The sequence below is a fragment of the Ahaetulla prasina genome, chromosome 1 (genome assembly GCF_028640845.1).
Source record: "Ahaetulla prasina isolate Xishuangbanna chromosome 1, ASM2864084v1, whole genome shotgun sequence".
Classification (NCBI taxonomy): domain Eukaryota; kingdom Metazoa; phylum Chordata; class Lepidosauria; order Squamata; family Colubridae; genus Ahaetulla; species Ahaetulla prasina.
The window spans coordinates 360261040-360276168 of NC_080539.1; the positions used below are offsets into that span (position 1 = coordinate 360261040).

The window sequence follows — 15129 nt, forward strand, 5'->3', positions numbered from 1 at the left end:
CACTTTGGTGTATTTGTTTATGAGACTTATCTAATTGCATGGTTCTGGATGACTAGCCAAGTTTAAAAAAACATATAAAGAAAACCATAAAACCCTCAGCAGCCAGGGGGGGGGAAATTATAAAAGCAATAGATCAACACAGCTCTAACAATGGGTCTACACTTGAGCATCTGACTCCAACTCTAATCTGGTTCCTGTGAATTCTGAGAATAGAAGGCCCAACACCTGGAAGCCACCACATCCTACAAGGTTTCCTCCAGCTACTGTATTTCAGCAATCAAGACTAGACTGGTTCAGAATGTCAAACTGCAGAAGTTCTTCGGGGGAAGTGGTAGAGAGAGGAAAATTAAAACTACAATTCTAATTACATTTGGAGAGAATCAACGGCAACCACCTCTCTGACCCTACACACCTGCCAGAGTCATCAGCACATCGCAGTTTTCTGTGGGGACTGTTTTCATCCACGATTTATTGGACATGATGTAACGCCCAGCCTGCAGCAGACGTTTCCCAAACAGCTTGTCTGTGAAGAGAGAAGTACAGATGGTGAATCACTGAGTGCTTTTGGAACCAGCATCTCTCAATTGAGCTAAGATGCATTGAAAAAAGACGTGGATGCCTTTCCCTTTCTCTCCTGTGAGAGACCAGACCAGGGGTGGGCTGCTGGGGGTTCACAGGGGTTCGGGAGAACCTCTAGCTAAGATTCTGTGCAATTCAGAGAACCCCCAAATCCCACTCCTGGCTGCACCCCCCGTCCCTCCCAGAAGTCCCCATGTGGCCCGTTTTGGATGCAGGTTAATGCATGCGCAGAGGCTCGGGGAGGGCAAAATACAGGCCTACCAGAAGTTTGGGAAGCCTCCGGAAGGCCTCCGGAGCCTGGGGAGGCCATTTTCACCCTCCCGGAGGCTTGACGAAAGCCTCCGGAGCCCAGGGAGGGCAAAAACGCCCCCTCCCGCTGTGATGCAGGAGGCCAATTAGGCCACGCCCACCATGGCCACGCCCATCCAGCAACTCCTTGGTAAAAGTTTTGAAGCCCACCCCTGGACCAGCCTTTCCTTTCCTGGGAACCGTAAAAATGTCAGGCCCAAGCCCAGAGAAGACACAGCAAAATCCAATCACGTTCAGTCCTTGATTTGCTCACATCTAGTGAACAGAATCTTGCCAAGCTAAAGCTATAACTTTTGAACCTACTAGATCAGTGATGGTTAACCTTTTCGGCACCAAGTGCTGAAACTGGAATGTGTGCGCGCACATGTGCGCACCACAGCATTGGAACCTGGAAGAAAGCAGCTGGCCAGTGCACATGCACGCAGTGGAACCCGGAAGAGCAGCTGGTGACGGTGCGCATGCCCACAGAGAAGGTTCTGCATGTCACCTCTGGCACACGTGCCATAGATTCGCCATCACGGTACAAGATATATCGTGAGAGATTCTAAGATGTGTCTACCCTGAACCTCTTCCCCTTTCCTCCATCCAGTTTAGGACTGCATAATCTCTGAATGCTGGCCTGTCTCTGGTGAAGCTCAGGGTTGTCAAAACTCCCCCCACTGCTCCTCCAGGTGCAGGTTCTGTCACATTAAGAGACTGGAGTGGGATGCTGGATTAAGAGCAGCCCCCTCCTCTGACCCAGCAGGGTTTATATATTAGGGCTATCTATTGCTTCTCTATCTTAGAAATCCACCGGAGCTTTTCATGTTCAGCGACAGTGGACAACCAGTGTAAGAGGAAATGACAGGGAAAGATTTTTCCCAATGAAAAAATCTTTCTCATTAGGTTAGGCTACTGGTAGTCTTCAACTTACGGTCACAATTGAGTCCAAAATTTATGTTGCTATTCGGGAGAATGGTTAAGTGAGCTTGCCCCATTTTATAAACTTTCTTGCCACAGTTGTTAAGCAAATCACTGTCATTGTTAAGTTAGTAACACAGTTGTTAAGTGAACCCAGCATCCCCACTGACTGCTTGCCAGAAGGTCGCAAAAGGTGATCACGTGCAACCTGGGACACTGCAACCATTATGAATATGAGTCCATTGCCAAGCGTCCAAATTTTGATCGAGGGCCCATGGAGATGCTGCAAGGATCGTAAGCGTGAGAAACACTTATAAGTCACTTTTTTTCAGTGCTGTTGTAATTTCAAACAGTCACTAAACAAATGGTTGTATGCGAGGACTACCTGTACAATTATGTCCTGCTACTGTAAGAATGTTCATCCTGGCTCAGGATCATGGGTATTGCAGGCAAGAAAATCTGAAGACATGTGGCTGGAGAAGTCAGCTTCTTTGTGACACCTACCTAGCCACAATTGAAAACTGATACTGAACAAGCCAGAATCTCTGTTCTTACTGTGATAGGAAACCCTTCAACATTAAATAGTGCAACATTAAATTCTGAATGAACAATGCAAATCTACTGATCAAGTTGTTCAGACAAACCTATGCAAGCACATCAGTAAAAATGCATTTCTATTCATCACGTTGCTTATTTTTTTAATAGAATAGAATATAATTTTTTATTGGCCAAGTGTGATTGGACACACAAGGAATTTGTCTTGATGCCTATGCTCTCAGTGTACATAAAAAAAAGATACCTTCATCAAGGTACAACACAACACTTAATGATAGTCATAGGGTACAGATTTAACACTTAATGATAGTCATAGGCTACAAATAAGCAATCAGGAAACAATCAATATCAGTATATAAATCCTAAGGATACAAGCAACAAAGTTACAGTCGTAAGTGGGAGGAGATGGGTGATGGGAACAATGAGATTAATAGTAGTGTAGATTTAGTAAATAGTTTGACAGTGTTGAGGGAATTATTTGTTTAGCAGAGTGATGGCGTTTGGGAAAAAACTGTTCTTGTGTCTAGTTGTTCTGGTATGCAGTGCTCCATAATGTTGTTTTGAGGGTAGGAGTTGAAACAGTTTATGTCCAGGATATGAAGGGTCTGTAAATATTTTCACAGCCCTCTTTTGATTCATGCCGTATACAGGTCCTCAATGGAAATCAATGAATATCAAGAAGGACTTGGGGCCAATTCTGCCTTCCTGGAAACCTGAGCATTAGGGCATGTTTTGAGAGCAGGAGCTGGACTCCGATGGGAAATCTCAGTTTCTCACTTTGCTGGAAAGGATCTATAAACACTTTGGTTACATAGGAGCAGAAACATTTCAGTGCAGGAGTAAGGCTAAGTAAGCGCCTGACATAAGGGGGGGGGCAGGAATGGTATAAAGCTTGACGGAAAACGATTTAGATTTCATCAGGCATGTCCAACTAGCACATGCGGCCCTGGACAGCTACTAATGCGGCCCCCACAATGTTATAATGAAAAATATTAAAAAGTAAAGACAGTTTGTTACTTATGTACATTAGCTACATTATGCATTTTATGTCCAGCCCATGACAATCGCTCTTCACTGAAAGTGGCTCAAGCAAGCCAAAAGGTTGTAATCCACGCATGGATTACAACAGTCTGCCTTTCCTCTTTCGTATCCCCAAACTGTGCCCTGGTTAAGTTTAGCTCCTTTTTCATAGGGCTGCCAATCCTCTCCTCTGCAGAAACTACTGTGCCTATACATTCAATACCCACACAGGCAAAAATTCAACAGGTGAAGTATTTACTACCTCAAGCAGGGCTTTGTTTACAGTTGCAGCCCCGAAAGTTTATCATAATTGGAAGTCTTGCTCTGCCGTTCCAAAAAAAAGGAAAAAGGTCTTCTTAGGAAAAGACATATAAAAGCCAAAATAATTTAATAACCCATAATACGTACCAATGATTTACCTCTTCTTGTACCACCGAGAAGAATAAAGTGCTCTTTATTCTTTTATTTAGTGCATTCTTCTCGCAGTGCAAGTCAATTCTTGTTAAATGTCATATCAGACCTATAAACCAGCACTTCTTCGTTCAAGCTCCCACCTCTTCAAGGGACTCTGTTTTTTCCTCTCCGGTTCATCTTGATGTGCACATAAAACACACACACACACACACACACACACACACACACACACACACACACACAGTTTGCACAAAAAAGTCCCTTTTATCCCGCTGCAAGATAGCACCAGCCAGACATCACCAATAACCTATACTTCTTACGTATACTTACTATTGGGAAATCTCCGCTGAAAAGATGGAGAAATAGGGAGGGGGAGGCTGTGGGAATGTTGAAACTAGACATTTCTATGGCAACCAACTCAATGATGGATTTCCCAGTAGTTTTGGCTGTTCTCAGCATATACAGAGTCCAATGATCTACAGTCTCTGCCTGCTGTCCACTAACAAGCTGTTAAAGGTTCAAAATTGGCAACAGGAGCAAAACCCAGAATTTGGTTTGCCTTGCGTCAGAAATATGTGTGGGAAACAAAAGCTTCCCCAGTGAGATGTGAAGAAACTTCACTTCCCAGAATTTGCAACGTGGTCTATAAGTGGTGTGTGTGGGGGGGTGGCTTTAGGATCTATGCGTACCTGTGCAGAAACATTTGTGGCTGGCTATAACCAAAGAGGCACCACTTTATTTATTTACTTATTTAATTGATTTCCATAGCTGCCCATTTCCACAAGTAAAACGTGCCAATTGTGGCACAAAGCTGCAAAGCTAAAAGGTTAGAGAAGGCGAACCCCACAAGTGGAACACGGAGCCATATCGGTGGGCAACACGAGTGTTGCCTTAGTTCAGCTCTGGCGCGCACATTTTCGGGCCTTCCAGGCCCACCAGAAGTTGGGAAACAGGCTGTTTCCAGCCTCTGGAGGGGTGGGGAAGGCTGTTTTCGCCCTCCCCAGGCTCCAAGAAAGCCTCTGGAGCCTGGGGAGGATGAAAAATGGGCTCACTGTGCCATTGCATGCCAAAAGCATGGGGAGTATGGGGGATTGCGCGCGCATGCGCAGGGGGGCGCATTGAATTATGGGTGTGGGCACACATGTGCATGACCCTCCCACGCTCCCCTCACTTTTGGCATGCGACGGCAAAAAGGTTCACCGTTACTGGGTTAGAGAGAACAGAGGCCAATGACTAACTCCTTGCATGCATGAGTGTCATGTGTAGTTTCCTAAGCCCATGGGCTTGACACATGTAAATCCAGACAGAGAAACATATCATAGACTTGGCTCATTTAAACATTGAAACAAATGGTTTCAATTAACACCAAACGAAGATAAGCTTTAAATGTCTATATAGCTTTTTAGATATTTTAGAAACATGTTTCTTAAAAATTGTTTAAAATTTAAATCTAAAAATCTAAGTATGTTTACTGTTTTGCTATATGCTACCCAGAGTTACTTTTGGTGAGATGGGATTTGATTTAAATAAATAAGTTTTCCAGTAACATCACAACGTTCCTAAGGTGAGGATGCACTGCAGCCCCCATTATTTCACCTCTGGCATATTGTGATGGGGAGCCCAGTCAGAAAGCTGGCCTGGGAAAGAAGAACTATATGTACCACTGGATTTCTTTGGAGAAGAGCTGGCTATAAAGGAAATTAACTATTGTATTCTTTTCATCATTATCTTCAGAAATGTTTTTGCCAAAATTCCCTTGTTATTCAAGAGCAGAATTCCAGCCAGGTGTTCACATGTACACCTGAACTTTGGGACATCCCTCTCCAACAAGAGTGCTTTCCAGATGTGTCAGGACACCAACTTCTAGGATGCCCAACTAGTTCTGGAACTAGTCAGATGGCATCCAACCAGGAAATGTTACCTTATTGTTGCTAAATGTAGCAATGAGGGCTAGAAGCTGGTGTGGCAAGAATCCAGCTAGACTGGAACAGGCAGCAGCAGAAAATGGATGTGAAGGTAGAACCTGGCTCAAAGCCAATGGGCTACAAAGATCAGCACATCTGGAAGCATATATGTCAAGACAAGCAGGACTTGTCTCCTTCAGTATTTAATTGAGGGAAAGGGCCCAAGGGTTCCCTGGAGTATGAATCACACCCCTCTATTTTGCAATAGTTTTTATCTAGTCCTTTTCCTGAGAAATAAAAGTTTCGCTCTTGGGCTAAAACTGGGGGAAGAGAAACCAACCCTTTTATTTTCTGGTCCCTTCTTGGACAAGTCCATGCAGTTTCCTTGACAAAATTGCAAAGTGGTTTGCTATTAACTTCTTCCAGGATGTGTAAAGTGGAAAAAGAGCGACTGGCTAAAAATTGTCCAGGGGTCTCTGTAACTAAGAGAAAACTGTGGCTCCTACTCCACTACCTGATCCATTATGTTGTGGTCTGCCAGCAGCCTGCAGAGCTGGCAATGGAGTCAGGAGGCGATGAGCCTGGGGAAGAGCATGGGCGAGTCCTGGAGGCTGGGGAAGGCCACGATAAGGCCTCTGCATCGGAGGCTGAGGTGGGGGCAGGGCCATCGGGGATTGAAGTGCAGACTCCAGAGCCTCCAGAGGCTGACATTAGTGAGGCAGGAGGAGCCTGTTCCTAATGCATGCATGAGAAGAGCTGCCAGAAGGCAAGAGCAGCTCAAGCAAAGAGGACGACTCGGGAGTAGGGCCAACAGACGATTGGCCCCTCCCATAAAGCTTAAAAGACTAGCAATAGCGTTTGGGATCTTTGCCAGAAAACAATGTTGATAGCTTTGTCTTGTTGCATTTATTTTGTATCGGTGTCTTCTGAACTTTTGCCAAGAAAGGCCTTTGGCAGTTTGCCTAATTGGACCAAAGTTGGTGATAAGACTGAAGAATTGTGTTAGGAAGAATTTGTTTTGATTTAGTTTGAACTACACTGAGAATGAGTTAATTCTCAGCTGTTCAAATAAAGTTTGTTTTTACACTGACTGAGTTTCCTACTACCTACTTGGGCCTGGCTCACAACACATTACACCCGGCTGGCTTTCACGTCTGATTAACCCTATCAGGGTTACTATAATGGCCACTCTGAAAAGCCACAGCAAGTCCATACAGGTAATCCTCCACTTGGCAACCATGTGTTTAGTGACCGTTCAAAGTTACAACGGCACTGAAAAAAGTGACTGATGACCATTTTTCACAAATTCAACTGTTGTAGCATCTCTGTGGTCACACGATCGAAATTCAGACACTTGGCAACTGATATGATAAGTTGACTTTGTAAATATACAAATAGAATGAGACTATTGCCTTATACACTGTAAGCCGCCCTGAGTCTTCGGAGAAGGGCGGGATATAAATGTAAATTTAAAAAAAAATGCATTTATGATGGTTGCAGTGTCCCACAACCGTATGATCAACTTTTGTGACATTCTGACAAACAACATCATTGGGGAAGCTAGATTCACTTAACAATCATTTTAACAACTGTGGCGATTCACTTAGCAGTAGTGACAAGAAAGGTCATAAAATAAGGCAAAACTTGTTAACAGCTGTTTTGGTTAGGAATACAAATGTTGGGTTCAACTGTGGTCATAAGTCAAGGACTATCTATAATTTTTAAAAAAAGACATCAGCCTACTTTTGCTACTTCACATGTATTCATTACCATTTTAAATGCAGAGTTATACAGCCTGTCCATGGATGCTTTAAAATAAACGTGTCTTATAACTATCATCAGAAGAACTTCAGAATCCCTGAAGTTAAAAGACAAAGGTCCAACTAAACTCAATTCTCCCCACTCTATCAGTGGTGGTATTTAGCCGGTTCTATCTGGTTCGTGTGAAACGGTAGTGGCAGCTGCGGGAGGCTCCACCCACCCACCAGACATCATCATGTCCTATTTTTGATGCTCTGTGCACACACAGAAGACCCTGCATTTGTGCAGAGGTGAGCGCGTGCACTTTTGTGAACCAGTAGTGAAGGTAAGTGAATACCACCCCTGCTGAGTATGCTCAGAGTAAGTTGCTCTCTGAGTATGTTGGTTTGTTGTTAGTTGCAAAGTCGTGTCCGACACATTGCGACCCCATGGACAACGTTCCTCTAGGTCTTCCTGTCCTCTACCCTCCTCTGGAGACCATTTAAGCTCACGCTGACTGCTTCAGCGACTCCATCCAGCCACCTTGTTCTCTGTTGTCCCTTTCTTCTTTTGCCCTCAGTCATTCCCAGCATTAGGCTCTTCTCCAGTGAGTCCAATGGTGGGTTGCTATTGGTTCACCCTGATTTGGGTGAACTGGTAGCAGCGGCAGCGGGAGGCTCCGCCCACCCACCCGGACATCATCAAATACGATCTGCACATGTGCAGAAGTGGGGCGCGTGCAAGAGAACCAGTAGCAAAGGTAAGTGAAACCCACCCCTGAGTGAGTCCTTCCTTCTCATTAGGTGGCCAAAGTATTTGAGTTTCATCTTCAGGATCTGGCCTTCTAAACAGCAGTCAGGGTTGATCTCCTCTAGGACTGACTGGTTTGATCGCCTAGCAGTCCAAGGGACTCGCAGGAGTCTTCTCCAGCACCATGTTGGATTACAACTCTCTCAATATCTAGTCAGCATGAATTTGGAATAATGGGAGTTGTAGTCCCAATTTGACTGTGGAATCCACAGATTATGGATAGGTACCCCCTAGCTACTATTATTGAGACCACTGTTGAACACAACAGGTAGTCCTCGACTTACAACACTTCACTTAGGGACCATTCAAAGTTACAATGGCATTGGAAAAAGTGACTCATGACCTCTTTTCATGCTTACAACTGTTGTAGCCTTACCATGGTCATGTGATCAAAATTCAGAGGTTTGGTAACTGACTCCATATTTATGACCATTGCAGTGTCATAAATTTTGCGAATATCTGACAAGCAAAGTCAATGGGGAAGACAGATTCACTTAACAATCATATTACTAACGTAACAACTGCAATGATTCTCTTAGCAATGGTTGTAAGGAAGGACGTAAAATGGGGCAAAATTTATTTATCAACCAACTCGCTTAGCAACAGAAATCTGGAGCTCAATTGTGGTCGTAAATTGAGGACTACCTGTATTTTTTTCCAAGATAGCAAGAATTGGGAAATATCTTCCCCCACACCCAATCCCCACATTGTTTGCACAACTCCTACGTAGTATTTGTTATTCAGAGGTATACAATGTCTAAATATGGAGGTTCTGTTTAGTGATCTTGAAATTATTGATATTAATCCTTTGGTATGAATACAACAGCAGCCCCGATAAATTAGATGGACTGGCTTCCTAAGCCAGGAGAATGTTCAGGACCCGAAAGACTGAAAACTATACTAAGAAAGTGGATTTATCTACTTATATATAGTAACCATCATCACTTCTTATGGCAGAGTGTGTTGTAAATAATGTATGTGTTCCTTTAAAGTTACACTTCTTGGGAACTCTAGGGAGCCTCTCTCTTCAGTTTGTGGCATGCAACCAGATGCTCTACAAAATTCTTCTTTGTTTTACAATTTCGGTTCAGAAATTGTTATGTGGTCTAGAGTTAAGATGCTAAGGGATGTGTAATTTTGTATGTGCCCGCAAAATTCCTTTCTGATCCACTGTATAAAATTGGGCCGTGTTGGAGATAAAGCTAATGCTCATAGAATAATAGCAACTCCCTGTTCAAAAGAAATCTATTCCCAGTTAATAGATCCCTGCAGGAAAATAACACAGGGGGGTTGGCAAATTTCATGTCTTGCAGATGGGCTTCTTGGAGGCATCTGGCAAGTCATTTTGGAAACAGGATGCAAGACATCCTGTTTACAGATCGAGTAGATGTTCTTTGTATGTTGAGGACATTTTAACTTGGCAGATCTTTCGGAATCCTTTAAGCCAAACTTTCCCCAATCTGGTGCCCTTCAGATGTGCTAGAAAACAAATCCTACCTCGCTTACCCATATGTAACTGGAATTATTGTCCAATATATCTAGAGGGCATTGCTTTTAAAGTTGTGAAGGATGGATCCTATATTTCATTCTGGAATACCAACTATTGACAGGAGAGAGAGAAAAATAATTGTTACCAAAAGCAGGATCTCATACCTTGGTCTGATCCATTTAATTAAGGTGTTACCCTTATAGCTTTTCCTCAGGATATCTAAACCACATGGAACCTCCCTATGCAAGAGTAGTCTACATCATAATACTACAAAATAAGGGAGAAAGAACCAGGCTATAAAAATTGGCAGTATAAAATACTAACCCCCTATTTCTCCTTTCCTAATTTTCAGGGTGTCTGTCTCTTCTTCCCCATACTAACAGTTTGCTCAAGTTTTTCTATCAGGCTACACTAAGAGGCTACACAACCTCAATTAAACAGATTCAGAACTGCAGCCTCCACTTGTTGGGAAAATTCTGGGAAAAGGACGAAATGATATAAGATTGAAAAATTATTTCTCATCTCAGCCAATCCAATGGGAATTGGGATTTTGACAAAGGAGTCCTGTCTTTGCTGATTGTGGGCACTGACTCCAGGCAATGAAAGAAACAGGCTGGGCATTGTGGGTGCCCAAAATCTCCTTGGCACAGCTGTAGTGTGGGCTGAGGTTGGCACTACAGTGAGAATAAATGCACATGCACGTACTTTCACGTATGTCAGCAGATTTCAATGCAAAGTCTCTAGAGCATAGCTGGATTCATATATCATGCTTAAACTGAGTCCAGAGTTACAGGTAACTCATTTTCGGATTCACACTATATATTGAATCAAAACCGAACCAAAAGGCTAGGATTCTGACCAAACACTAAGCTGCTAAAATGTTACACAAGGTTAAAATCAACCAAGCTCAGCATAGCATGTCAGTATAGCTACTCCGCTTTATTTGACCAATTAAACATTTTCTACTTTTAAGTAGCTAGAATCTAGATAATAAGAGTTTTCTCCTATTTGCACCAACAGCTTCAGCTTGTGACATTCATTTACATATTAATAAGATGTATTTCTGGGCCAAATCAATCCAAAGGATTGGAGGATTCAATTAATCTGCAAGAGTGCACATTCTTATAGGCACAACTGCAAAACTTATCTTTTTTGTTTAAACAACTATCTTCTGGTTCAAAATCTCTGCCTAAGAGATCATACTCGCGACCTTCCGCCGCGAGCTTAAAACATACCTATTTAACTGCGCAGGACTGAGTTAGTTTTTAGTTTGTGGGTTTTAACTTGGGTTTTAATTTTTTATATTTTTAATTATTAGGCTTTTGAATAAGTTTTTTAATTGTTTTTAGAATTGTATTTATTGCTTTTAAATGCCTGTAAACCGCCCTGAGTCCTTTGGGAGATAGGGCGGTATATAAATATAAACAATAAATAAATAAATAAATACTTTTTACTTTGCTTGACTCTATGCTATTTTATTCAGGGACAATAGTCTTGCAGTTTCTTCATTAACTCACAGAACTAACTACATGCTGCGACTTCGAGGGGGTGAAAAACTACTAGAAAGAGAAAAAAAAAAGGTGGGTAAGAGAAAGCTACTAATATACCTCCCACTGAGGCTCTGTCCTCAGAAATAGCTGTTTAGTATTGCTAAAATTGTCTTCATCTGATGGGACAGGGATAAATACTTTCTTCTCTCTAATATCCAGATGTACTTATGCTTAAGCAATTTAATGTAATTTGGCCACATGTAGATTCTAGACACATATTACACTAAACCATAACGCAATTGTGAGGTTTTTGGTTTTTCAGATATGAGGTACAATTACAGTTTGTGAACCATAGCTCAGGGCTTAATATATTGTAAGAATCCATCCACTGTGGCTCAGGCAACTAATAATGGTTAAAACTACTAGTGCTTTAGCACACCGTCTTTAATAATTTAATGTATTGTGTGAAGCCAGCCAAGTATGCTTTACGCAATAAATTGTGGCTAAAAATATGGTTTAAATTTATGAATCCAACCCATATGCTTAGCTTTAATTATGGATTTCAGTTCAGTACAGTATTGGCTACAATTTGTGGGAGCTGAAGTCCAATACCTTAAGCTCTACTAGTTGGGAATTAAGGCACTTAAGTTCAACAAAGTGAAGGGGCAGCAGACCAGGAAAAGCTTCATTAAAACAGTGGGAACTAGCTATCCAGAAAGGCAGTGGACAAACATGCCAAATGACCCATCCAGCACAAAGATCTGCCTCTTGTCACTTGTCTCTTGCCTCTTGCAAGGATTCACAATTCATATTTGGGGGGGAATCATATCTGAAAATGATAATTCCCTTCCTAAACTCTTTCCCACAGATTTACCCCAGGTTTCTTCTCAGTTTTTCTACTGCTAACATTTAAGAAAGATTAGGCCTGTGAAATAAATAATGTTTTTTGCTTTATTTGTTAGTTCTATATCCCGCTTACCCTCCTGGGAAAACTCTTATATAAAAACATGGGGGGGGGGGGGAACAAATGTAAGTGTGTGTGTAAGTTGTATCTAAACTGTACTAAGGCAAAGGACATAAACCCTGTTGCACATATGGCAGGACACTGGCACCACAGGACCCGCACCTAGTCTCTTTTGGAGAAATTTTAAAATATCAAGCAGTATATGAAGTGTAGGTGCTCCAATGTTACCCCATTCTCACATATGTGTGTGCACACACACTAAACTCTGGAGGTCTCTTTCTATCCAAAATGGGCCCAAAGGGGAAGAGTGATGGGAGAAAAAAAAGACAACCTCACTCCGGCCAGAGGTTTCCAACAGGTACACAGGGAAGGGAGAGGCCTCCTTTCCAACCTAGTCATGTCACCCACCTACCCCTTACAACGGTTGGATTTTGTCTCTCGGCACCAGCTCAAGAAATATTTCAGGCTCCTTCCCACCACCGTTCCGGAGCCGGCGCTCTCCAGGCACGCTCGACTACAAGTCCCATCACCCGCAGCCTCACGTCCAAGCGCGTCTAGAAAGGCCGGGTTCGGGAGAAGCCGAGGCGCGCCTTACGAGTCCCTCGCCACGCGACCTTTAAGGTCCCCCTCGCCACGGCCACGCCGAAAGCAGCCTCCCCCCCTCCTCGCCGATGGCGGCGTCATCCAAAGCCACAGTGCGGATGGCCTCCGCCGCAGTGGACCTGCAGGGCCGGTCTCCCTTCGGCCTCGGCCGGCGGGACGGAAATTTTGGAGGGGCGGAAAGAGGGCCGTTTCCACCTGCACCCCGAAGACCGGCTGGCCACCGGAGGAGGCGCGAGGCGAGGGGGTGAGGTTCCGGCCGCTCGCCTTACAATTCCACGAGGCGGCCCGTGTCTGCACGGCGGCGGGCGTCGTCTCCAGCCACTCCCGCCAGACCAGGCTTTCGAGGACGCCTCACCCACCCCCCACCCCTCCGCGCAATCCGCCGACTGAAGCCGGTGGGCTCTCGGGTCGGGGGAGTCACGCCCGCTTGCGAGACAATAGACTGGCGGCGGCGGCGGCGGCGCGACTGCAGCCCCTTCCACGCCCGCACAGGCGCGTCTTCCCCAGCCGGCGCCCCGCAGCCGATGGTTTCCACCATGGGAGGGACGCAGCCGCCCTCCGATCTTCCCCAACTTCGACAAAGTCCGCTCTTAGCAACATCTAAGGGGCGACTGCGGGGAAAAGCCGCCGGTGCGATCCGCATGATCCCCCCGCGCTGCGCCCCGCCATCGCCACCGCCATCCCACGGCCCGGGACAGCCGCCCTGGGGGCAGCGCTCTTTGACTCACCCAGGACCCCGGTAGCAGGTGGCGCGGCCGCCTCCCCATCCATCGTGCCTCCGCCTCGCTTGTTCTCCTGGCCGCTCGCCGCCGGTCCTGCCGCCCCAGCCTCTGGCATTGTGGCTCCTGAGCTCAAGGTTGAGGGCTGCACCAGGAAAACAGCATCGCAGTGCGGCGTCGGGATGCGGGCGGCTCATCCAAGCCAAGAAAGCAGCCGGGGCTGGTCTCACAGCCGCCAGGACGGGAGGGCGGCGAGCGCAGGACCGGAGCTGGGTTGAAGCGGCAGTCGGCGCGCCATCAGGGCCGGGCTGGAGCGACGGACGCCGGAAAGGGGGCTTCCTTGCTCGGCCCAGGTGAGCGGCACCTGCCCCGGATGGCCCTTCCTAACGCATCCAGCGCCCCAAAGCGCCTCGGAGCGAGCCAGCGCGCAGACGGAGGGACAAAGGAGGGGTGGGGGGAAGCGAAGAGCCGTTTAATAATCTGGTTGGCCTGCGACTCCCGAGCGCCATCTGTCAGCAGCGTGCCTGGGGTTGAATTGGGATCCCCTTGGCAGAAGTGTTAATACTTTTCCCGGTTCTCCACGGCACGCAGTATCCGAGATTATTTCGCCTAAATATACGTTAAATTTGCCCCCTCGCGGTCTACACACTTCATCCAGATTAACGTATTTAGTAATGGATATTACTGGGGTTTTAGCAGAAGTTGCACTAGAAAAACAGTGAAATGACGGCAATAAATCAAGCGGCCTTGAAGAAGAGGAGGTTAAATTAGGACAGAGCCCAGAATCGAAATGAAAACAGTCAATCCATGATGGCGAGCCATGCGATGAAGTGGAAATGGCGACAAAGAAGATGTTTTTCACTCTGTTCCCATATCTGAGGTGCTCAGAGATTGGCTGCCTTTGAATATGGATGTTCTACTTCCTATAAATAGCAGAAGATAAATCTCTTGTTTACTACAATACTGAACTTTTCATAGTCAAATGCCCTCTACTTGTCACACAGTGAGGACAAACGAACCCCACAAATTACACTTTACGAAGCTTGCACAATGGGGGAAATTTGGAGGTTTCTTCTCTTTTTTAAAAATGATGCTCCACATACTTCAGGAGTCTACTAGAGTTTTTATGGGTTTCCTATCTCGGTGGTGGGTTGTTGCTTTTCAGAAAAAGGTTTTAAAAAAGTGGCTGGATCCACAAAAGAGCAAGTTGAGAAAAGAGTATAGTCTTTTAGCCCCAGTTTAGAATTAAAATTAAAATTGGATTAGGTATTCCATTATTTCAGGGAATTCTTGAATCTGTACCACACCTATTAGCATGCTTCCCGCTAAATCCTTTCATTTCATGTCCTCCATCCTTATTTTCTTGCCTTGTTTTGACTTCAAATAACTTCACATCCTAAGGGTCAAGTTGTTATTTCTAGACTCCTTCCAGAACAGGTGTAACTATAGATAAACATTCCTTTTGCTGATTTTTTTTAATAGTCTTTTTTTGAAGTACCTTATAATAAATGTGAAGGAAGTGAAGTCACCAAAGCCTGACCCACTTTGCTTTTTGGGTGGATAGGAAACTAGAAAACACTAATTCCTGGGAAAAAATGGGAAAATTCATTCAGTGTAGATATGAAGTGAAATC

General features: G+C 44.7%; 1 protein-coding gene across 7 annotated transcripts in view; it reads right to left on the minus strand.

The window, feature by feature from the left end:
• Positions 1 to 14565, minus strand: part of ANO8 (anoctamin 8) — an 87999-nt gene extending 73434 nt beyond the window's left edge. Inside the window, exons 1-2 of one of the 7 annotated variants that reach the window (XM_058163290.1) lie at positions 13506 to 14565; positions 413 to 523 (exon numbers count right to left, since the gene is read on the minus strand). In XM_058163290.1, coding sequence (XP_058019273.1) covers positions 413 to 523; positions 13506 to 13614 — 220 coding nt within the window. In that variant the 5' untranslated portion in view covers positions 13615 to 14565. Of the gene's footprint in view, positions 1 to 412; positions 524 to 3771; positions 3910 to 13505 lie in introns of those variants that run through there. The other 6 variants (XM_058163286.1, XM_058163285.1, XM_058163284.1 and 3 more) reach the window with 6 other exon arrangements.
• Between the last annotated feature and the right edge of the window lie 564 nt (positions 14566 to 15129).